This window comes from Entelurus aequoreus, linkage group LG09 (assembly GCF_033978785.1).
Source record: "Entelurus aequoreus isolate RoL-2023_Sb linkage group LG09, RoL_Eaeq_v1.1, whole genome shotgun sequence".
NCBI classification, from domain to species: domain Eukaryota; kingdom Metazoa; phylum Chordata; class Actinopteri; order Syngnathiformes; family Syngnathidae; genus Entelurus; species Entelurus aequoreus.
This window is the reverse complement of record NC_084739.1, coordinates 73,096,571-73,121,051: the sequence shown is the minus strand read 5'-3', so window position 1 is coordinate 73,121,051 and position 24,481 is coordinate 73,096,571. Positions and strand designations below refer to the sequence as shown.

At 37.3% G+C, this 24,481-nt stretch overlaps 1 protein-coding gene across 1 annotated transcript in view; it reads right to left on the bottom strand.

Annotated features, from left to right (window-relative positions):
- The window catches only part of cdh5 (cadherin 5), a 129,161-nt gene that overhangs the window by 11,373 nt on the left and 93,307 nt on the right, over nt 1-24,481 (bottom strand). The window contains exons 12-13 of the mRNA XM_062059307.1: nt 9,597-9,727; nt 5,585-5,699 (exon numbers count right to left, since the gene is read on the bottom strand). Coding sequence (XP_061915291.1) covers nt 5,585-5,699; nt 9,597-9,727 — 246 coding nt within the window. The remainder of the gene's footprint in view (nt 1-5,584; nt 5,700-9,596; nt 9,728-24,481) is intronic.

The window sequence follows — 24,481 nt, the reverse complement described above, 5'->3', positions numbered from 1 at the left end:
TGCTGCTTATGTATATTAGTAAGGATGTACAAAACCAGTGAAGTTGGCACGTCGTGTAAATGGTAAATAAAAACAGAATACAATGATTTGCAAATCCTTTTCAACTTATATTCACTTGAATGGACTGCAAAGACAAGATATTTAATGTTCCAACTGAGAAACTTAATTTTTTTTGCAAATAACCATTAACTTAGAATTTAATGGCAGCAACACATTGCAAAAAAGTCGGCACAGGGGCATTTTTACCACTGTGTTACATGGCCTTTCCTTTTAACAACACTCAGTAAACGTTTGGGAACTGAGGAGACACATTTTTGAAGCTTCTCAGGTGGAATTCTTTCCCATTCTTGCTTGATGTACAGCTTATGTTGTTCAACAGTCTGGGGTCTACGTTGTCGTATTTTAGGCTTCATATGGCGCCACACATTTTTAATGGGAGAAGTCTAGTACCCACACTCTTTTACTATGAAGCCACGCTGTTGTAACACGCGACTTGGCATTGTCTTGCTGAAATAAGCAGGGGCGTCCATGATAACGTTCCTTAGATAGCAACATATGTTGCTCCAAAACCTGTATGTACCTTTCAGCATTAATGGTGCCTTCACAGATGTGTAAGTTACCCATGCCTTGGGCACTAATACACCCCCATACCATCACAGATGCTGGCTTTTGAACTTTGAGCCTATAACAATCCGGATGGTTCTTTTCCTCTTTGGTCCGGAGGACACGACGTCCACAGTTTCCAAAAACTATTTGAAATGTGGACTCGTCAGACCACAGAACACTTTTTCACTTTGCATCAGTCCATCTTAGATGAGCTCGAGCCCAGCGAAGCCGGTGGCGTTTCTGGGTGTTGTTGATAAATGGCTTTCGCTTTGCATAGGAGAGTTTTAACTTGCACTTACAGATGTAGCGACCAACTGTAGTTACTGACAGAGGGTTTCTGAAGTGTTCCTAAGACCATGTAGCTGACTTTGGTCAGCTACGAAGCCGGTCGCAATTCTGGGTGTTGTTGATAAATGGCTTTTGCTTTGCATAACTTGCACTTACAAATGTAGTGACAAACTGTAGTTACTGACAGTGGTTTTATGAAGTGAACCCAGCTAAAATCCATACGACTTGGTACTTGACAAATGCTAACGTTTTTAGCAAATTTTTACATGCGTACGCTTCATAGCCATACGACGACTCGGACTTGCGACTGATTGCAATTTATTTTCATACCTGCTAACGATAATATAAGGATAATTAGAGATGTCCGATAATATCGGACTGCCGATATTATCGGCCGATAAATGCTTTAAAATGTAATATCGGAAATTATCGGTATCGGTTTCAAAAAGTAAAATGTATGACTTTTTAAAACGCCGCTGTACGGAGTGGTACACGGACGGAGGGAGAAGTACAGAGCGCCAATAAACCTTAAAGGCACTGCCCAATCACATAATATCTACGGCTTTTCACACACACAAGTGAATGCCATGCATACTTGGTCAACGGCCATAAAGGTCACACTGAGGGTGTCCGTATAAACAACTTTAACACTGTTACAAATATGCGCCACACTGTGAACCCACACCAAACAAGAATGACAAACACATCTCGGGAGAACATCCGCACCGTAACACAACATGAACACAACAGAACAAATACCCAGAACCCCTTGCAGCACTAACTCTTCCGGGACGCTACAATATACACCCCCCGCTACACCCTGCCCACCTCAACCTCCTCATGCTCTCTCAGGGAGAGCATGTCCCAAATTCCAAGCTGCTGTTTTGAGGCATGTTAAAAAAAAATAATGCACTTTGTGACTTCGATAATAAATATGGCATATTTTCCATAACTTGAGTTGATTTATTTTGGAAAACCTTGTTGCATTGGGGCATCACAACAAAATTAGGCATAATAATGTTTTAATTCCACAACTGTATATATTGGTATCGGTTGATATCAGAATCGGTAATTAAGAGTTGGACAATATCGACAAAAAAGCCATTATCGGACACCTCTAATGATAATAAAAACATTCACATGTGAGTGGTACCCATCCCTATTGATGACTTTGTAGGACTTCCATTGAGACTACTTAGGGCTCGGGGGACGAGGACAAGGAGGAAGCAGGAAGTGACATTAGAAACGAAGGCGGCGAGCTCGGGGCTCTGATGTGAACTTGCGTCTCCTTGAGGACGTGCGGCATTACCCATGCCTTTTAGTGAGCGGGGTACGCCTTTAAGTTTGCATGGGAAAGCGACAGATTAATCTTTTACAACACATGCTCCGCAGTTTAATAAGCTCGACAGATATCAGACTTAGACGAGAAGAAAGGGGGCAGGGGAAAAAAAAAAAAAAAAAAAAAGTGTCTCCTTTTCTTTGCGCAGTGAGAAAATGTTCTGTTCCGGCGGGTCAAACGCTGAGAAAAAGTGAACGGCGCTAAATTGCTTGAGGCCCTCATGTCAGATAATGACACGTGCGTTAAATAGTTAATCTGGGCTGTGTCGAGGGCGCTTGATAACGCCAGGGAGGCCGGGAGAAGGAGAAAATGGAGAAAGAGTGTATTAATAGTTAATAAGTTGAATGTTTGCTGCCGTTTGATAAGCAGACGGCACCTAAAGTGCTGATAAACTCCCCTCGTTACCACTCCTATTTTTCGCCCCTTTCCCACAATCCACCTCTTCTCCGTCCGTCCCTCCTTGCCTCTTTATCGCCAACTTCCTCCTCTCATCTTTCCCCGCCAGGCCGCCTATCGCCGTCCCCGTCTCCCATCTAGAGACACGGGGGCGAAGGTATCGAAGGGAATGGCGCGCTCGCCATCTTGGGCTTCGTTTTCCCGCCCGCCCCCGCCGCGTTCTTCGGCGAAGCGACAGGAAGACCAAGGCGGGGAGAAGTTCCACTCTAAATGTCTTTTCCTAACATATTTCGCTGGACGATACATCAGTTATTGCCGATTAACGATGATACAATGTAGTCATAATATATACCATAAATTCCGCACTTTTTTCCTGCGCTTTGAACTCTGCGGCTTATAAAACAGTGTGGCTAATTTTCTGGATTTTTTCTTTGCTGACGGCCATAATGCAAAAAGTTTACAAAAAAAACAAGCAAATACACAAAATAGATGTTATTGTTTGTGTTTTCCACCGGAAGTACAGTTGCCGTTCGGTCTTCTGGCCGTCCATAGCGTTTCTACTCGTGTGGATTCTTCATTCATCGCTCCAAGCGACGTTTGTAAGTTTTACAATATAACTAAAACAATTCTTATTTACCAAACCGTCTCATGTGTAATGTTTCTAGGAATGGTTTCATGCATATTTGTATGTGCTATCGTAATGTTATGACGCTAGCGTCGTTAACATTAGCTAATATGCTAACACGTTTACGAGTGTCTGTGTTAGTATTACAGAACTTACAATGGCATTCTTTTTGTATTGTTTCAGTTTCATTTTCGTTATTGAGTCTGTTTCACTGATTGGAGAGCTAGCTTGCGCAGTTTGTGGGTCCATGACGATGACTTCTGTTTTGTCTGATCAGCCGTTTTACTGCCGTGTTACAGACAACGTTTGGAAAAAATTGAGCTATGTAAATAGACATAAAAAAAATATTCATGCGTAAACAACTCATTTCATAACGTATATATCTGCGGCTTATAGTCTAGTGTGGCTAATATATTTTTTCCTGCGCTTTGAACTCTGCGGCTTATAAAACAGTGTGGCTAATTTTCTGGATTTTTTCTTTGCTGACGGCCATAATGCAAAAAGTTTACAAAAAAAACAAGCAAATACACAAAATAGATGTTATTGTTTGTGTTTTCCACCGGAAGTACAGTTGCCGTTCGGTCTTCTGGCCGTCCATAGCGTTTCTACTCGTGTGGATTCTTCATTCATCGCTCCAAGCGACGTTTGTAAGTTTTACAATATAACTAAAACAATTCTTATTTACCAAACCGTCTCATGTGTGATGTTTGTAGGAATGGTTTCATGCATATTTGTATGTGCTATCGTAATGTTATGACGCTAGCGTCGTTAACATTAGCTAATATGCTGACACGTTTACGAGTGTCTGTGTTAGTATTACAGAACTTACAATGGCATTCTTTTTGTATTGTTTCAGTTTCATTTTCGTTATTGAGTCTGTTTCACTGATTGGAGAGCTAACTTGCGCAGTTTGTGGGTCCATGACGATGACTTCTGTTTTGTCTGATCAGCCGTTTTACTGCCGTGTTACAGACAACGTTTGGAAAAAATTGAGCTATGTAAATAAACATAAAAAAAATATTCATGCGTAAACAACTCATTTCATAACGTATATATCTGCGGCTTATAGTCTAGTGTGGCTAATATATTTTTTCCTGCGCTTTAAACCCTGCGGTTTATAAAACAGTGTGGCTAATTTCTGGATTTTTTCTTGCTGACGGCCATAATGCAAAAAGTTTACAAAAAAATCAAGCAAATGCACAAAATAGATGTTATTGTTTGTGCTTTCCACCGGATGTACGGTTGACGTTCGGTCTTCTGGCCGTCCATTGCGTTTCTACTCGTGTGGATTCTTCATTCATCGCTCCAAGCGACGTTTGTAAGTTTTACAATATAACTAAAACAATTCTTATTTACCAAACCGTCTCATGTGTGATGTTTGTAGGAATGGTTTCATGCATATTTGTATGTGCTATCGTAATGTTATGACGCTAGCGTCGTTAATATTAGCTAATATGCTGACACGTTTACGAGTGTCTGTGTTAGTATTACAGAACTTACAATGGCATTCTTTTTGTATTGTTTCAGTTTCATTTTCGTTATTGAGTCTGTTTCACTGATTGGAGAGCTAGCTTGCGCAGTTTGTGGGTCCATGACGATGACTTCTGTTTTGTCTGATCAGCCGTTTTACTGCCGTGTTACAGACAACGTTTGGAAAAAATTGAGCTTTGTAAATAAGCATAAAAAAAATATTCATGCGTAAACAACTCATTTAATAACGTATATATCTGCGGCTTATAGTCTAGTGTGGCTAATATATGTTTTCCTGCGCTTTGAACCCTGCGGTTTATAAAACAGTGTGGCTAATTTCTGGATTTTTTTCTTGCTGACGGCCATAATGCAAAAAGTTTACAAAAAAATCAAGCAAATGCACAAAATAGATGTTATTGGTTGTGCTTTCCACCGGATGTACGGTTGACGTTCTGTCTTCTGGCCGTCCATAGCGTTTTTACTCGTGTGGATTCTTCATTCATCACTCCAAGCGACGTTTGTAAGTTTTACAAAATAACTAAAACAATTCTGACTTACCAAACCGTCCCATGTGTGGTGTCTGTAGGAATGGTTTCATGCATTGTAGCATTGTATGTGCTATCGTAATGTTATGACGCTAGCTGTCATTTACAGCTGTGGCTGTAGGCGACCTCCTGATGTAGTTTTTATTCACTCTAATATATCATTATTTTTTTTGTATCATTCGCGGTCAACATCCAGCAGATTTAAAAAGGTACGTGCGTGTTACTCTGATTTACTGCTGACTCAGCAGCTTTCCGATTACAACATGGGTTCTCACGGTTCACAATTCATGTACGATGATTTTTTTGCCAACGTACCCAAGATGGTGAGGATGCAGAGAAGGATGGCGATCAGCACGTGGACGCTTACTCCCATCTTCTGAGCCACGGCCTTGCATTGCGTCGGAATCCGCCTGGCATCGCAGCGACACGCCTGCAGCCAATCACATGAACCGTTAAACCACCTCGTTGGGTTGTGTAGTACTTGATACTTGAACACAGGCTTTGATTAGTACTTTATACTTGCACACAGGCCTTAATTAGCACTTTATACTTTCACACAGGCCTTAATTAGTACTTTATACTTTCACACAGGCCTTAATTAGTACTTGATACTTTCACACAGGCCTTAATTAGTACTTTATACTTGCACACAGGCCTTAATTAGTACTTAATACTTTCACACGACCTGATTAGTACTATATACTTTAACACAGGCCTTAAATAATTGATACTTGAACAAAGGCTTTGATTAGTACTTTATATTTGCACACTGGCCTTAATTAGTACTTAATACTTTCACACAGAACTTGATTAGTACTTTATACTTTAACACAGGCCTTGATTAATCATTGATACTTGAACACAGGCTTTGATTAGTAATTTAGATTTGCACACTGGCCTTAATTAGTACTTTATACTTTCACACATAACTTGGTTAGTACTTTATACTTGCACACAGGCCTTAATTAGTACTTAATACTTTCACACAGAACTTGATTAGTACTATATACTTTAACACAGGCCTTGATTAATCATTGATACTGGAACACAGGCTTTGATTAGTAATTTATATTTGCACACTGGCCTTAATTAGTACTTTATACTTTCACACAGAACTTGGTTAGTACTTTATACTTTAACACAGGCCTTGATTAATCATTGATACTGGAACACAGGCTTTGATTAGTAATTTATATTTGCACACTGGCCTTAATTAGTACTTTATACTTTCACACATAACTTGGTTAGTACTTTATACTTGCACACAGGCCTTAATTAGTACTTAATACTTTTACACAGAATTTGATTAGTACTATATACAGTACTTTAACACAGGCCTTGATTAATCATTGATACTGGAACACAGGCTTTGATTAGTAATTTATATTTGCACACTGGCCTTAATTAGTACTTTATACTTTCACACATAACTTGGTTAGTACTTTATACTTGCACACAGGCCTTAATTAGTACGTAATACTTTCACACAGAACTTGATTAGTACTATATACTTTAACACAGGCCTTGATTGATCATTGATACTTGAACAAAGGCTTTGATTAGTACTTTATATTTGCACACTGGCCTTAATTAGTACTTTATACTTTCACACAGAACTTGGTTAGTACTTTATACTTTAACACAGACCTCAAGTAGTGCTTGTTATTTGAACACAGGCTTTAATTAGTACTTTATACATTAACACAGGCCTTGATTAGTACTTGATATTTGAACACAGGCATTAATTAGCACTTTATACTTTCAGACACAACTTGGTTAGTACTTTATACTTTAACACAGGCCTTGATTAGTACTTGATATTTGAACACAGGCATTAATTAGCACTTTATACTTTCAGACACAACTTGATTAGTACTTTATACTTTCACACCAAACTTGATCAGTACTTTATACTTCAACACAGGCCTTGATTAGTACTTGATATTTTAACACAGGCATTAATTAGCACTTTATACTTTCAGACACAACTTGATTAGTACTTTATACTTTCACACAGAACTTGATCAGCACTTTATACTTTAACACAGGCCTTGATTAGTACTTGATATTTGAACACCTGTCTTAATTAGCACTTTATACTTTCGCACACAACTTGATTAGTACTTTATACTTTCGCACACAACTTGATTAGTACTTTATACTTTCACACAGGCCTTAATTAGTACTTAATACTTTTACACTGAACTTGTTTAGTACTATATACTTTAACACAGGCCTTGATTAATCCTTGATACTTGAACACAGGCTTTGATTAGTATTGTATACTCTCACACAGAATATGATTAGTACTTTATACTTCAACACGAGCCTTGATTAGCACTTGATATTTGAACACAGGCCTTAATTAGTACTTTATACTTTCCCACAGAACTTGATCAGTACTTTATACTTTAACACAGGCCTTGATTAGTACGTAATATTTGAACACAGGCCTTAATTAGTACTTTATACTTTCACACAGAACTTGATCAGTACTTTATACTTTAACACAGGCCTTGATTAGTACTTTATACTTTCACACACACCTTGATTAGTACTCTATACTTTAACACAGGCCTTGATTAGTACTTCATACTTTCACACAGAACTTGATTAGTACTCTATACTTTAACACAGGCCTTGATTAGTACTTGATATTTGAACACAGGCCTTAATTAGCACTTTATACTTTTACTCAGACCTTGATTAGTATTATATACTTTAGTAAAGGCCTTCAATAATACTTGAACACATGCTTTAATTAGTACTTTATACTCTCAGACAGACCTTGATTTAAACTTTATACTTTATCAAAGACTTTGATTAGTATTTTATACATTACCACATACCTTAATTAGTACTTTATGCTTTAACACAGGTCTTGCTTAGTACTTTATACTTTATCACAGACCTTAATTAGTATGCTATACTTTAACAAAGACCTTGATTAGTACTTTATACTTTACCATATATCTTAATTAGTACTTCATACTTTCATGCATGCCATAATTAGTACTTTATATTTTCTCACAGGCCTTAATTAGTACTTTATACTTTAACACAGGCCTTGATTAATACTTTGTACTTTCACACAGACCTTTATTGCTACTTTATATCTTAACCAGTACTATTTACTTTAACACAGACATAGAGTTGCACATTATACTTGGATTAGTACTTTATAAGTTAACAAAAACCTTGATTAGTACTTTATACTATTAAAACATAATTTCATTAGTACTTTATACTTTAAACACATACTTTGATTTGTAAGTTATATCTCAACCTGGCCTTAATTGGAACTTTATACTTTAACACATATCTTTATTGGTACTTTATGCTTTGATTAGTACTTTATGCTTTGATTAGTACTTTATACTTTGCCAAAAACCTTGATTAGTACTTTGTACGTCATCACAGACCTTTACTAATATTTTTTACTTTAACAGAGGCCTTGATTAATACTTTATACTTCCATTAGTACTTTTTAATTTAAGAAAAACTTTAATTGGTACTTAATACTTCAAACAGACCTTGTTCGATATTTTATATCCTACTTTTTTAGTTTATACTTAATCATAGACTCTGATTAGTACTTTATACTTTAACACATACATTGATTAGTATTTTATACTTTAACACAGACTTTGATTAGTACCTTATACTTTATTACATATATTGATTAGTACTTTATACAGTAACACAGCCATTGATTAGTACGTTTTACTTTATTGTGTTTTTAAATGTAAAGCACTGTGTTACATTTTACAGTATATGTATGAAAAGTGCTGTACAATAAACTTTGATTTGATTTGCCGACCTTGATTAGTACTTTATAATTGAACAAAAACCTTGATTAGTACTTTATACTATTAACACATTATTTGACTAGTACTTAATACGTTAAACACATACTTTGACTAGTAAGTTACATCTCAACCTGGCCTTAATTGGTACTGTATACTTTAACACAGACCTTGATTAGTACCCAGTACTTTATTACAGACCTCAATTAGTACTTTATACAGTATCACAGCCATTGATTAGTACTTTTTACTTTACTGTGTTTTTAAATGTATAACACTGTGTGCTATATTTTACAGTATATGTATGACAAGTGCTATACAAATAGTTTGATTTGATTACAGACCTTGATTAGTACTTTATACTTTATTACAGACCTTGATTAGTACTTTTTACTTTATCACAAACTTGAATTAGTACTTTATACTTTAACTCAGACCTTGATTAGTACTTCATACTTTATTACAGACCTTGAGTAGTACTTTATCACAGCCATTGATTAGTACTTTATACTTAAACATACCTTGATGGCCAGTTTGGTGGTGCTAGTCTGGACGGGGCGTCCACCGTCGCTGATGCTAACGTCCACGCTGTAGTCTCTGGGGTCGTCCAGGCTGAAGGAGCCTTGTTCCACCAGGACGTCCGCTGTGTTGTCTGAACACAAAAGTATGTTTTTATGAGTACTTAATACGACAAAAATATTGAGTACACATTGTTAGAATAATTTCATCTATGTTATCACAAAACTTTGTGTTTCAATGAGTTCCCGGCGAGTAGACAAAAGCTGTCTTTAATCCTACCAAGCAGAAGGCTTGTAAAACTCCACTGTGTAGGACGGGAAGCAACATGAAGGTGTTCTGTTTCTTTCATGTATTGTAATCAACAGAAATATATTGTTTTGACCAGAGAACTACAAAGCGAAGAGGAAGCGGGACCCGACTCTCCTCCAGGGACCTTTTCTTTGAACTGTTTTAATCAAAGGCGATGGCTGTTTATGACCCCCGTCCCTTAGAAACAGCTGTTGCCATGTAATCAGGGAAAGTCCAAATAAATGAGGAGGTGTACAATATTTTTCCAGAGCGTGATGGAGACTGTGCTAGAGTACAGCCCAGACGTTTCTCCTCAATTGACCTAAATTGAATTCTGTCTCCGTTTAATTCCTTGCTTCTTGTCTCGTTTAATAGATGTCATCAGTGTTTGATTCTGACACACATCTTAAAAACATATAATTGTTTAAAACTCGGAAAGGATTAGTTCATTATTTTGAAACTTTAAACACCCTTTCTATAGCAAGAAGTACAGAATATATTTGAAATATGCCAACAATACGCTAGCTAGCGTAAAGTGTGTAATGTTAGCATGTAGCACACATTGCGATGCTAGTTTTGCCAATGTTTGTGTCCTCCAGTAGTACTTACACTCTTGTGTTACCTTGTTGTGTGTGATCTGTGTGCGTCTATTCCACTGGACAAGTGGATAAAGTACACAATAGCGCATTTTGGAGACCCACAAGCACAAACCCAGCTCATTGGCGTTAAAGCTACAGGCACACAAAACGGTAGGGCTAAACTGACAATCAACACACATTTTAAGACCTACTTAAAATCGGCAACATGGGACCTTTCAAAAGAAAACAACCAAACTCCAACAATGAAGTCATTCGTCAAATGTCCAGCAGGCAAGTTTCCGGCTTTTTCCACAATGTGCGGTCCCTTGAGGAAATCCCCAAGCCAACAATGGCAGGAAAGACTCTGCACGGTGTTTACTCTCAACTTATTCGGACTCTTAGAATCATGCAGTTCTGCTGTTGTGTTGACATTTAAACACATACTATATTGCCAAAAGTATTTGGCCACCCATCCAAATGATCAGAATCAGGTGTCCTAATCACTTGGCCCGGCCACAGGTGTATAAAATTAAGCACTTAGGCATTGAGACTGTTTCTACAAACATTTGTGAAAGAATGGGCCGCTCTCAGGATTTCTAACGATACATTTCGTAGTACCTTGTGCCGAGTTAGAAATTTGGTGGAGGAGGAATTATGGTGTGGGGTTGTTTTTCAGGAGTTGGGCTTGGCCCCTTAGTTCCAGTGAAAGGAACTTGGAATGCTCCAGGATACCAAAACATTTTGGACAATTCCATGCTCCCAACCTTGTGGGAATAGTTTGGAGCGGGCCCCTTCCTCTTCCAACATGACAGTACACAAAGCAAGGTCCATCAAGACATGGCTGACAGAGTCTGGTGTGGATGAACCTGACTGGCCTGCACAGAGTCCTGACCTGAACCCGATAGAACACCTTTGGGATGAATTAGAACGGAGACTGAGAGCCAGGCCTTCTCGACCTCACCAATGCGCTTTTGGAAGAACGGTGGAAAATTCCTATAAACACACTCCGCAACCTTGTGGACAGCCTTCCCAGAAGAGTTGAAGCTGTAATAGCGGCAAAAGGTGGACCGACATAATTTTAAACCCTATGGGTTAGGAATGGGATGGCACTTCAAGTTCATATGTGAATCAAGGCAGGTGGCCAAATACTTTTTGGCAATATACCAACCAAACGCCCAGACTTCTTCTGTTTGTTTTATATTGTCATTACTGCCACAAGTGGTGGAAAAGTGTATTACAACTAGGTACCGCTGCGGCCTATTCGGACCGCAGCTGAAAAAACAGATATATTACATTCTAGGGGTCGCTCACTAGGCCATTTACCATGCCAACTTTTTTAGCCAGTTTTGCAGTCAAACACCTCTGAGTCATACAACTTAGTGCTTGACAAATGGTAACTCTAAGCATGCAAACTTTATTTTTTAATTATTTAAAAAAAAAAACATTTTACATGCATACGCTTCATTGTCATATAACTTATTATATTTTAACTGTTAGCTTGGTAACCTTACGAGGCAAATTTGTATTGCCAATTTTGCAGCCGAATGCCTAAGAGTCATATAACTCGGCACTTGACACATGCTAACTTTTTTTTTTTTAAAGCAAATTTTACATGCATACGCTTCATAGTCATACAACTCGGAACTTGATGCATTTTAACTGTTAGCAAGCTCACCTTATCATGCTAACCTTTTGGCCAATTTTGCAGCCAAACGCTTAAGAATCATATAACTCGGTACAGTGTTTCCCATAAACTGCCAAGATACCTGTGGCGGTGGGGGCGTGGCTATGGGCGTGGCTATGGGCGTGGTCCCCATGACATCATCGAGTAATTTGCATAATTTACTACAATGATATGATTTTCTCTAAAAAGGCTCAAAAATGTATACTTACTAATTAATAATAACAGTTTTGTTTTAAACGTCCATCCATCCATTTTACAATATAATTACAACACTTTATGTACATATTTATATACAGATTTGAACAATAAGTTATTCACTGAAATATATTTATTAATTGTGGTTCTTACAAAAAATATATCTTATAAAATATAAAAGCTAAAATGTCTCTTAAAGCTCTGCCCCTTTAATTAGTGCATACTAAATAATTTAACTTTAGCCTACTACTACAAGCATATTATTTACCAGCAACATAAAGTGAAACAGAGGCAGAGGTGTCCTGCCACAGTCAGTAACAAATAAACAGAAAACAGTAGTGGTCAAATACAAATAAGGCAACAAGAGAAGTATCCTACACTTCCCTTTTGTAAAGTAAATCTGAACAGCCTATATGGGCATCTACATCAACTATATGATTTGCCTGAGAAGCTAGACAGGACAAAAAAAAAAAAAAAAATATATATATATATTTTTTTTAAATTTTTTTATTTTTTTTATTTGTGGTGGACGTAATTCTTTCGTGGCGGGCCGCCACAAATAAATGAATGTGTGGGGAAACACTGCGGTACTTGAAAAATGCTAACTGTTAGCATGCTATCATGATAACATTACCATGCCCAATTTTTTTACCCAATTTTGCAGCCGAACGCCCAAGAGTCATATGACTTGGTACTTGACACATACATGAAAATAATGCATACATTAATATGTTTCTTAATTAAACTGTCCAAAAAATTCAAGTGCAAGTGAAAATTCAGCTTCACAAATTTAGTCATAATTTTTGCGCTTAAGAAATTTCTGTGTGACATTATTGCCAGACTTGTTCTGTTTGTTTTATATCTTCATTACTGCCACAAGTGGTGGAAAAGTGTATTGCAAATAAGTACCGTTGCGGCCTATGCGGACCACAGCTGAAAAAACAAATATATTACATTATAGGGGGCGCTCACTGGGCCCTATGGTCGAAAAACCAAGGGCCATCTCTTCGCAAAGAAACACGCCTTCAGTGTTATGGTGAGTTGATTTTTTATGCTCATTTTTTTGCTGTTTTTATCTGCCACATGTGAAAATAATGCGTACAATAATATGTTTCTTAACTAAACTGTCAATAAAATTCAAGTGCATGTGAAAATTCAGCTTCACAAATTTAGTCATATTTCTTGCGCTTAAGAACTTTCTCTGTGACATTAGCGCCAGACTTCTTCTGTTTGTTTTATATCCTCACTACTGCCACATGTGGTGGAAAAGGGTATTGCAACTAAGTACCGCTGCGGCCTATGCGGACCCCAGCTGAAAAAACAGATGTATTACATTCTAGGGGGCGCTCACTAGGCCCTATGGTTAAGAAACCAAGGGCCATCTCTTTGCAAAGAAACACCACTACTTCAGTGTTATGGTGAGTTGATTTTTAATGCTCATTTTTCTGCTGTTTTTATCTGCCACATGTGAAAATAATGCGTACATTAATATGTTTCTTAAGTAAACTGTCAATAAAATTCAAGTGCAAGTGAAAATTTAACTTCACAAATTTAGTCATAATTTTTGCGCTAAAGAAATTTCTCTGTGACATTATTGCCAGACTTCTTCTGTTTGTTTTATATCTTCATTACTGCCACAAGTGGTGGAAAAGTGTATTGCAAATAAGTACCGTTGCGGCCTATGCGGACCACAGCTGAAAAAACAAATATATTACATTATAGGGGGCGCTCACTAGGCCCCGGCCCTATGGCCGAAAAACCAAGGGCCATCTCTTCGCAAAGAAACACGCCTTCAGTGTTATGGTGAGTTGATTTTTTATGCTCATTTTTTTGCTGTTTTTATCTGCCACATGTGAAAATAATGCGTACATTAATATGCTTCTTAACTAAACTGTCAATAAAATTCAAGTGCATGTGAAAATTCAGCTTCACAAATTTAGTCATATTTCTTGCGCTTAAGAACTTTCTCTGTGACATTAGCGCCAGACTTCTTCTCTTTGTTTTATATCCTCATTACTGCCACAAGTGGTGGAAAAGGGTATTGCAACTAAGTACCGCTGCGGCCTATGCGGACCCCAGCTGAAAAAACAGATGTATTACATTCTAGGGGGCGCTCACTAGGCCCTATGGTTAAGAAACCAAGGGCCGTCTCTTTGCAAAGAAACACCACTACTTCAGTGTTGTGGTGAGTTGATTTTTAATGCTCATTTTTTTGCTGTTTTTATCTGCCACATGTGAAAATAATGCGTACATTAATATGTTTCTTAAGTAAACTGTCAATAAAATTCAAGTGCAAGTGAAAATTCAACTTCACAAATTTAGTCATAATTTTTGCGCTAAAGAAATTTCTCTGTGACATTATTGCCAGACTTCTTCTGTTTGTTTTATACCTTCATTACTGCCACAAGTGGTGGAAAAGTGTATTGCAAATAAGTACCGTTGCGGCCTATGCGGACCACAACTGAAAAAACAAATATATTACATTATAGGGGGCGCTCACTAGGCCCCGGCCCTATGGTCGAAAAACCAAGGGCCATCTCTTCGCAAAGAAACACGCCTTCAGTGTTGTGGTGAGTTGATTTTTTATGCTCATTTTTTTGCTGTTTTTATCTGCCACATGTGAAAATAATGCGTAAATTAATATGTTTCTTAACTAAACTGTCAATAAAATTCAAGTGCATGTGAAAATTCAGCTTCACAAATTTAGTCATATTTCTTGCGCTTAAGAACTTTCTCTGTGACATTAGCGCCAGACTTCTTCTGTTTGTTTTATATCCTCATTACTGCCACAAGTGGTGGAAAAGGGTATTGCAACTAAGTACCGCTGCGGCCTATGCGGACCCCAGCTGAAAAAACAGATGTATTACATTCTAGGGGGCGCTCACTAGGCCCTATGGTTAAGAAACCAAGGGCCATCTCTTTGCAAAGAAACACCACTACTTCAGTGTTATGGTGAGTTGATTTTTCATGCTCATTTTTTTTGCTGTTTTTACCTGCCACATGTGAAAATAATGCGTACATTAATATGCTTCTTAACTAAACTGTCAATACAATTCAAGTGCAAGCAAAAATTCAGCTTCACAAATTTAGTCTTATTTCTTGCGCTTAAGAAATTTCTCTGTGACATTAGCGCCAGACTTCTACTGTTTGTTTTATATCCTCACTACTGCCACATGTGGTGGAAAAGGGTATTGCAACCAAGTACCGCTGCGGCCTATGCGGACCACAACTGAAAAAACAGATATTACATTCTAGGGGGCGCTCACTAGGCCCTATGGTTAAGAAACCAAGGGCCATCTCTTTGCAAAGAAACACCACTACTTCAGTGTTATGGTGAGTTGATTTTTCATGCTCATTTTTTTTGCTGTTTTTATCTGCCACATGTGAAAATAATGCGTACATTAATATGTTTCTTAAGTAAACTGTCAATAAAATTCAAGTGCAAGTGAAAATTCAACTTCACAAATTTAGTCATAATTTTTGCGCTAAAGAAATTTCTCTGTGACATTATTGCCAGACTTCTGTTTGTTTTATATCTTCATTACTGCCACAAGTGGTGGAAAAGTGTATTGCGGACCACAGCTGAAGAAACAGATATATTACATTCTAGGGGGCGCTCACTAGGCCCCGGACCTATGGTCGAGAAACCAAGGGCCATCTCTTCGCAAAGAAACACGCTTCAGCGTTATGGTGAGTTGATTTTTCATGCTCATTGTTTTGCTGCTTGTCCAGGGTGTACCCCGCCTTCCGCCCGATTGTAGCTGAGATAGGCTCCAGCGCCCCCCGTGACCCTGAAGGGAATAAGCGGTAGAAAATGGATGGATGGATATAATAAATAAATAAATAATGCATAATTGAAATGGGTCCCTGGTGGGTAAAAAAGGTCGGGGACCCCTCCGCTAATAAACCTGCAAGCCACGTCTCGTCTTGGTTTTGGTTATGTCAACATGAGCGGTTGTCGACATCAGTCAGCATCAACGTAAACGGGTTGGCCTGCATAATGTTGAGTTTGATTTGCGACTAAATGATCAGAGCGAAAAGTGTCAGTAGCTGAGAAGGCGCCGCGTTGAACAAAGAGAAGGGTGGGAGAGTGATGTTGAAAGTGCGTCTACATGACGTCTTCACGGACTCAATAAAAGATGAAATCCGCTCCTTGATCTCGTCTCCGCCGCTCCGTCTTTGTTTGACGAGACCGTCTTGGTTGTCTCGCTGGATTGTCACGCTATCTCCTGCCGTCTCTCAGAATCTCATTAGCTGCTCTCCTCGCCAGCCCGTTGCCGTCTCCGCCGTCTTGCCGCGTCCGTCCGCCGAGTGAGGAGGGTGGGGGTGTTATTCGGGGCGACTCTGCCCGGGGACCGGCGCTGAAAGCCAACTTGTTCAGCATGAATATTTTACTGGCCGTCACTTTGCAGCTCGGGCTGCGTGCTCGTGTGTCAACTAAGTGTGAAGTGGTGCTTTCACGTGGCGTTTCAGGTGTGGAAGTTGTGACTCTGTGCACTTGTCAAAGATGTTGCTCCACTCCCTCATGTCCATTTCTAACCCCCCCTCACACTCCATCATCTGCACCATCTTGACTTTCCTAAACTGATGGAGGGAAATGTTGTATTTTTTGTGTTTATTTATTTTAAAAACTGTGTGAGGGGGTGTTATATGTTATGTTTTATTGAACTAATACATATTATATAGTATTATTATTATTATTTTTAAATATTTTAATGCATTCATCATCAGTAGGAGTGCATTAAAAAACAACATCCAAATAGTGATTATTTTCCGATACTAAATCGATTCATAATTTTCAAAAATCGATTAAAAAAAAAAAAAAAATAATTTATTTGTGGCCGGAAAAATTTTTTTATATTTTGGGGGTACCGAACACAACATTTCTAAATTGGCTCTCTAGCGCCTCCTTGAAAATTTGAAAAAAAATAGCCACTGCCACCAGATTCCTTTAGCGTCACGAAAATGATGTCATATTGTTTGTGTTTATTTATTTAAAAAACTGAGTGGGTTGTTTTATATATATGTATATATATATATATATATATATATATATATATATATATATATATATATATATATATATATATATATATATATATATATATATATATATTTATTTTTTATATATTTATTTATTTATATATTTTTTTAAAGATAATGTATCATAACAATAAAAAAAATTTTTTTTTCATTATTATTATTATTCTTTTTTAAAAGCATTCATCATCAGTAGGAGTGCACTAAAAAAATCACATCCAAATCGCGATTGCTAATCGATTCCTAATCGATTCCTAATCGATAAAAATAAATAAATAACAGTAATATTTTTTGGGCCGGCCCAAAAAAATAAAAAAATATAAAATGATATTCTATGTTTTTAGGGTACCGAACACAACATTTCTAAATTGACTCTCTAGCGCCTCCATGAAAATTTGAAAAAAATAGCCACTGCTACCAGATTCCTGTATCGTCACGAAAATGATGGATGTGTGGAAATGTCGTATTGTTTGTGTTTATTTATTTTAAAAACTGAGATTTATATATATATATATATATATATATATATATATATATATATATATATATATATATATATATATATTTATATACAACTTTTTATTTTTTTGAAAGATAATGTATCAAAATAATAAAAGCGTTTTTGTTATTTTCATTATTTTTTTTTTTTTTTTAAGGCATTCATCATCAGGAGTATATATATATATATATATATATATATATATATATATATATATATATATATATATATATATATATATATATATATATATATATATATATATATATATATATATATATATAATTATTTACTATTATTATTGAATAAGATAATTAATCGTAATAATTACATTGTATTATAATTAAAATAAAATAAAAAATCATTATTATTGTTGTTATCCATCCATCCATTTTTCTACCGATTGTCCCTTACGGCAGTGGTCCCCAACCTTTTTGTAACTGCGGACCGGTCAACGCTTAAAAATTTGTCCCACTGACCGGGGGGGGAGGTGTGATTTTTTTTCACAGCATTTACTTAAATGACAAAATCCAAACAACCTTCCCTAGTCATGTTGCAGGGGGAAAAAAATGCTGCAGTGGCCCCCATATGGTGGCCAACAACAGTAACAAGATAGTGACTAGTGATTGTCTACGATGCACAATTATATGACCCAATTATATGATTTTTTTTTTTTTTTGTTGTCATAAAAAAATACAATCATGTGTGCTTACGGACTGTATCCCTGCAGACTGTATTGATCTATATTGATGTATAATGTAGGAACCAGAAATATTAATAACAGAAAGAAACAACCCTTTTGTGCGAATGAGTGTATGTGGGGGGAGGGACGTTTTCTGGGTTGGTGCACTAATTGTAAGTGTATCTTGTGTTTTTTATGTTGATTTAATACAAAAATAAAATAAAATAAATAATACATATATATATATATATATATATATATATATATATATATATATATATATATATATATATATATATATATATATATATATATATATATATATATATATATATATATATATTTTTTTTTTCTTGTGCGGCCCGGTGGTTGGGTACCACTGCCTACCACTGGGTTCCCGGAGGGTGCTGGAGCCTATCTCAGCTGCACCCTGGACCAGTCGCCACCTCATCACAGGGCCAACACAGATAGACAGACAACATTCACACTCACATTCACACACTAGGGCCAATTTAGTGTTGCCAATCAACATAACCCCAGGTGCATGTCTTTGGAGGTGGGAGGAAGCCGGAGTACCCGGAGGGAACCCACGCAGTCACGGGGAGAACATGCAAACTCCACACAGAAAGACCACGAGCCCGGGGATCGAACACAGGACATTCGTATTGTGAGGCACATGCACTAACCCCTGTTCCACGTGCTGCCAAAAAACATATTTAAAAACAAATGTATTTCTTTAAATCTTTTTTTTTTATCGGTCAATCGCGATCCTAATGTGAACCCATATTTTGTGCACCCCTCAAAGTTAACATGGATATACCCACTGAACTTTATTGCAAACTAGTAGCCTCCATTGGTCAAAGAAGAATAATTGAGTAGTAAATCTCCTAAAAAACTGTACCTTGAGGACTTTATTTTCTCCTAAAAAGGCTCTTTGTTTGCATGGACTGTGCAATACTCGTTACTGCCCCCCACAGGACTGGAGTGTATCTTCCAGTCATGCTCAGTCAGCCCTGTTTGTAATAATGCACTTTGTGAAAGTCAAAGTATAGTATTTCCCATAGTTGTAGTGGGTATCAGTATTATCTCAGGGAGAGCATGTCCCAAATTCCGAGCTGCTGTTTTGAGGCATGTTAAAAAAAATAATGCACTTTTGTGACTTCAATAATAAATATGGCAGTGCCATGTTGGCATTTTTTTCCATAACTTGAGTTGATCTATTTTAGAAAACCTTGTTACATTGTTTACTGCATCCAGCGGGGCATCACAACAAAATTAGGCATAATAATTGGTTAATTCCAAAACTGTAAATATCGGAATCGGTTGATATCGGAATCGGTAATTAAGATTTGAACTATATAGGAATATCAGATATGGGCAAAAAAGCCATTATCCGACATCTCTAGTTTTATCTTCTTCTGGCAGAATGGAGGCCAATTCTCAGGCGTTCTCCTGAATATTCCCCAACATCGGCCTTGGCGGAGGTCGACCCAAAGGTGATTCTTGTTCGTACGAGTCTCTCTTGCGCCCTCCAGCCTGCTCTCATCTTCTCCTCCAAATCGCGCTCATCTGTCTTCCCTGCGTCATCAGCTCGGCGTGTCAGCGCCCGCGGGCGCCGGCGCGCGGGAAATGGATGAGGCCGCCTTTTTTCTTTCCCCTTCCTGTTTATCTTTCTGGAACGTGCCGTGTTATTTCAGCTTTGACTTCGGCAACACTTCACCTGAATGTTTCATGCTTTCATCTCTTCACACCTTTAATATTTGATGAGAACACTCGGGAACGCTTTTCCTTCGCCTTTCATCTTCTTTTTTTTGACCGGATTGTTCTGTGATCAAAAGACGTTTTTTTGGGGGATGGCCAAGCTTTCGTGTCCAGAGTTGGAGATCTGACGTTAGACTGTCAGACGCTGACGTCAGCGTGTACACGTCATACTGGAGCGCTGGTTGTCAAACATAAAGAATCAGGGGCAAGGGACTTCCAGTAATTGCCTCTTTTTTGCGTTCTTGAACGCTACACAAGCCTCCAGCTATGTGGCAGCACTGCTTGAATGAATCAACAGGCTCAACCAGGAAATACGACGGACTATATATGTACATAAAACCCTCCGTGGCTTGGCATTGTCTTGATGAAATAAGCAGGGGCGTCCATGAAAAAGACCTTGCTTGGATGGCAACATATGTTGCTCCAAAACCTGTATGTACCTTTCAGCATTAATGGTGCCGTCACAGATGTGTAAGTTACCCATGCCTTGGGCACTAATACACCCGCATACCATCACAGATGCTGGCTTTTACACTTTGCGCCTCGAACAACCCGGATGGTTCTTTTCCTCTTTGGTCCAAAGGACACAACGTCTACAGTTTCCAAAAACTATTTGAAATATGGACTCGTCAGACCACAGAACACTGTTCCACTTTGCATCAGTCCATCTTAGATGAGCTTGGGCCCAGCGAAGCCGGCAGCATTTCTGGGTGTTGTTGATAAATGGCTTTCGCTTTGCATCGTATAGTTTTAACTTGCACTTACAGACGTAACGACAAACTGTAATTACTGACAGTGGTTTTCTGAAGTGTTCCTGAGCCCATGTGGTGATATCCTTTACACACTGATGTCAGTTTTTGATGCAGTACCGCCTGAGGGATCAAAGGTCACGGGCATTTAATGTTGGTTTTCAGCCTTGCTGCTTACGTGCAGTGATTTCTCCAGATTCTCTGAACCTTTTGATGATATTATGGACCGTAGATGGTGAAATCCCTAAATACCTTGCAATAGCTTGTTGAGAAATGTTGTTCTAAAACTGTTGGACAATTTGCTCACACATTTGTTCACAAAGTGGGGACCCTCACCCCATCCTTGTTATTGGATGACTGAGTATTTCATGGGAGCTGCTTTTATACCAAATCATGGAACCCACCTGTTCCCAGTTAGCCTGTTCACCTATGTGATGTTCCAAATAAGTGTTTGATGAGCATTAAAACCTTAAGGATCTTGTCTTTGCAGTGTATTCAATTGAATGTAAGTTGAAAAGTATTTGCAAATCCTTGTATTCTGTTTTTATTTACGATTTACAAATGTGCCAACTTCACTGGTTTTGGGTTTTGTACATTAAAGATGCTCGCAGCAAACAAATGCTAAGCTAGCTGAACAAAACATCCGTGTTAGCTTTGTTGTTGTTGTAGGTGACAAAGGGAGTTAGTGTCATATAAGCAACAAGATAGTGACTAGTGATTGTTTACAATGCACAGCATTCACTTATATGACCAAATCCAAACAACATTCCCTAGTCATGTTGCAGGAAAAAAAAAAATAATAAATAAAATATATATATATATATATATATATATATATATATATATATATATATATATATATATATATATATATATATATATATATATATATATGTATATATATATATATATATATATATATACACATATGTTGCAGTGCCCCCATCTGGTGGCCAACAACAGTAACAAGATAGTGACTAGTGATTGTCTACGATGCACAGCATTTAAATATATGACCCAATCCAAACAACCTTCCCTAGTCATGGTGCAGAAAAAAAAGAAAAAAAAAAGCTCAGTGACCCCATCTGGTGGCCAACCACAGCTACAACATAGTGACTAGTGATTTTATTTTATAATGCACAGCATTTACTTATATGACAACATCCAAACAACCTTCCCTAGTCATGTTGTAGGAAAAGGAAAAAAAAAAAAATGCTGCAGTGACCCCCATATGGTGGCCAACAACAGTAACAAGATAGTGACTAGTGATTGTCTACGATGCACAGCATTTAACTACATGACCCAATCCAAACAACCTTCCCTAATCATTCTGCAGGGGAAAATATATATATATATATATATATATATATATATATATATATATATATATATATATATATATATATATATATATATATATATATATATATATATATATATATATATATATATATATATATATATATGCTGCAGTGACCCCCAGCAGGTGGCCAACAACAGTAACAACATAGTGACTGCACACCATGCACACCATTTAATTATATGACCCAATCCAAACAACTTTCCCTAGTCATGTCGCAGGAAAAAAAAAAAATACTGTATATGCTGCAGTGACCCCATCTGGTGGCCAACAACAGTAACAAGATAGTGACTAGTAATTGTTTATAATGCACAGCATTTACTTTTATGACCAAACCCAAACAACCTTCCCTAGTCATGTTGCAGGGGGAAAAAAATAAATAAAATATATATAGATATATATGACTCAAGTTGAAGGGTGCTGTGTTCGAATCCTGGTTGGGTTGATGTGTAAATATATATATATATAAATGCTGCAGTGACCCCATCTGGTGGCCAACAACAGTAACAAGATAGTGACTAGTGATTGTCTACGATGCACAGAATTTGAATATATGACCCAATCCAAACAACCTTCCCTAGTCATGGTACAGAAAAAAAATGGTGCAGTGAGTGCAGTCACTAAAACATAGTGACTAGTGATTTTTTTTTTTATAATGCACAGCATTTACTTATATGACAAAATCCAAACAACCTTCCCTAGTCATGTTGTAGGAAAAGGGAAAAAAATGCTGCAGTGACCCTATATGGTGGCCAACAACAGTAACAAGATAGTGACTAGTGATTGTCTACGATGCACAGCATTTAATTATATGACCCAATCCAAACAACCTTCCCTAGTCATGGTGCAGAAAAAAGAAAAAAAAAAGCTCAGTGACCCCATCTGGTGGCCAACCACAGCTACAACATAGTGACTAGTGATTTTATTTTATAATGCACAGCATTTACTTATATGACAAAATCCAAACAACCTTCCCTAGTCATGTTGTAGGAAAAGGAAAAAAAAAAAATGCTGCAGTGACCCCCATATGGTGGCCAACAACAGTAACAAGATAGTGACTAGTGATTGTCTACGATGCACAGCATTTAACTACATGACCCAATCCAAACAACCTTCCCTAATCATTCTGCAGGGGGGAAAAAAAATAAATAAATAAAATAAAATAAAATAATTATATATATATATATATATATATATATATATATATATATATATATATATATATATATATATATATATATATATATATATATATATATATATATATATATATATATATGCTGCAGTGACCCCCAGCAGGTGGCCAACAACAGTAACAACATAGTGACTGCACACCATGCACACCATTTAATTATACGACCCAATCCAAACAACCTTCCCTAGTCATGTCGCAGGAAAAAAAAAAATACTGTATATGCTGCAGTGACCCCATCTGGTGGCCAACAACAGTAACAAGATAGTGACTAGTAATTGTTTATAATGCACAGCATTTACTTTTATGACCAAACCCAAACAACCTTCCCTAGTCATGTTGCAGGGGGAAAAAAATAAATAAAATATATATAGATATATATGACTCAAGTTGAAGGGTGCTGTGTTCGAATCCTGGTTGGGTTGATGTGTAAATATATATATATAAATGCTGCAGTGACCCCATCTGGTGGCCAACAACAGTAACAAGATAGTGACTAGTGATTGTCTACGATGCACAGAATTTGAATATATGACCCAATCCAAACAACCTTCCCTAGTCATGGTACAGAAAAAAAATGGTGCAGTGAGTGCAGTCACTAAAACATAGTGACTAGTGATTTTTTTTTATAATGCACAGCATTTACTTATATGACAAAATCCAAACAACCTTCCCTAGTCATGTTGTAGGAAAAGGGGAAAAAATGCTGCAGTGACCCCATATGGTGGCCAACAACAGTAACAATGATGCACAGCATTTAATTATATGACCCAATCCAAACAACCTTCCCTAGTCATGGTGCAGAAAAAAGAAAAAAAAATGCTGCAGTGACCCCATCTGGTGGCCAACCACAGCTACA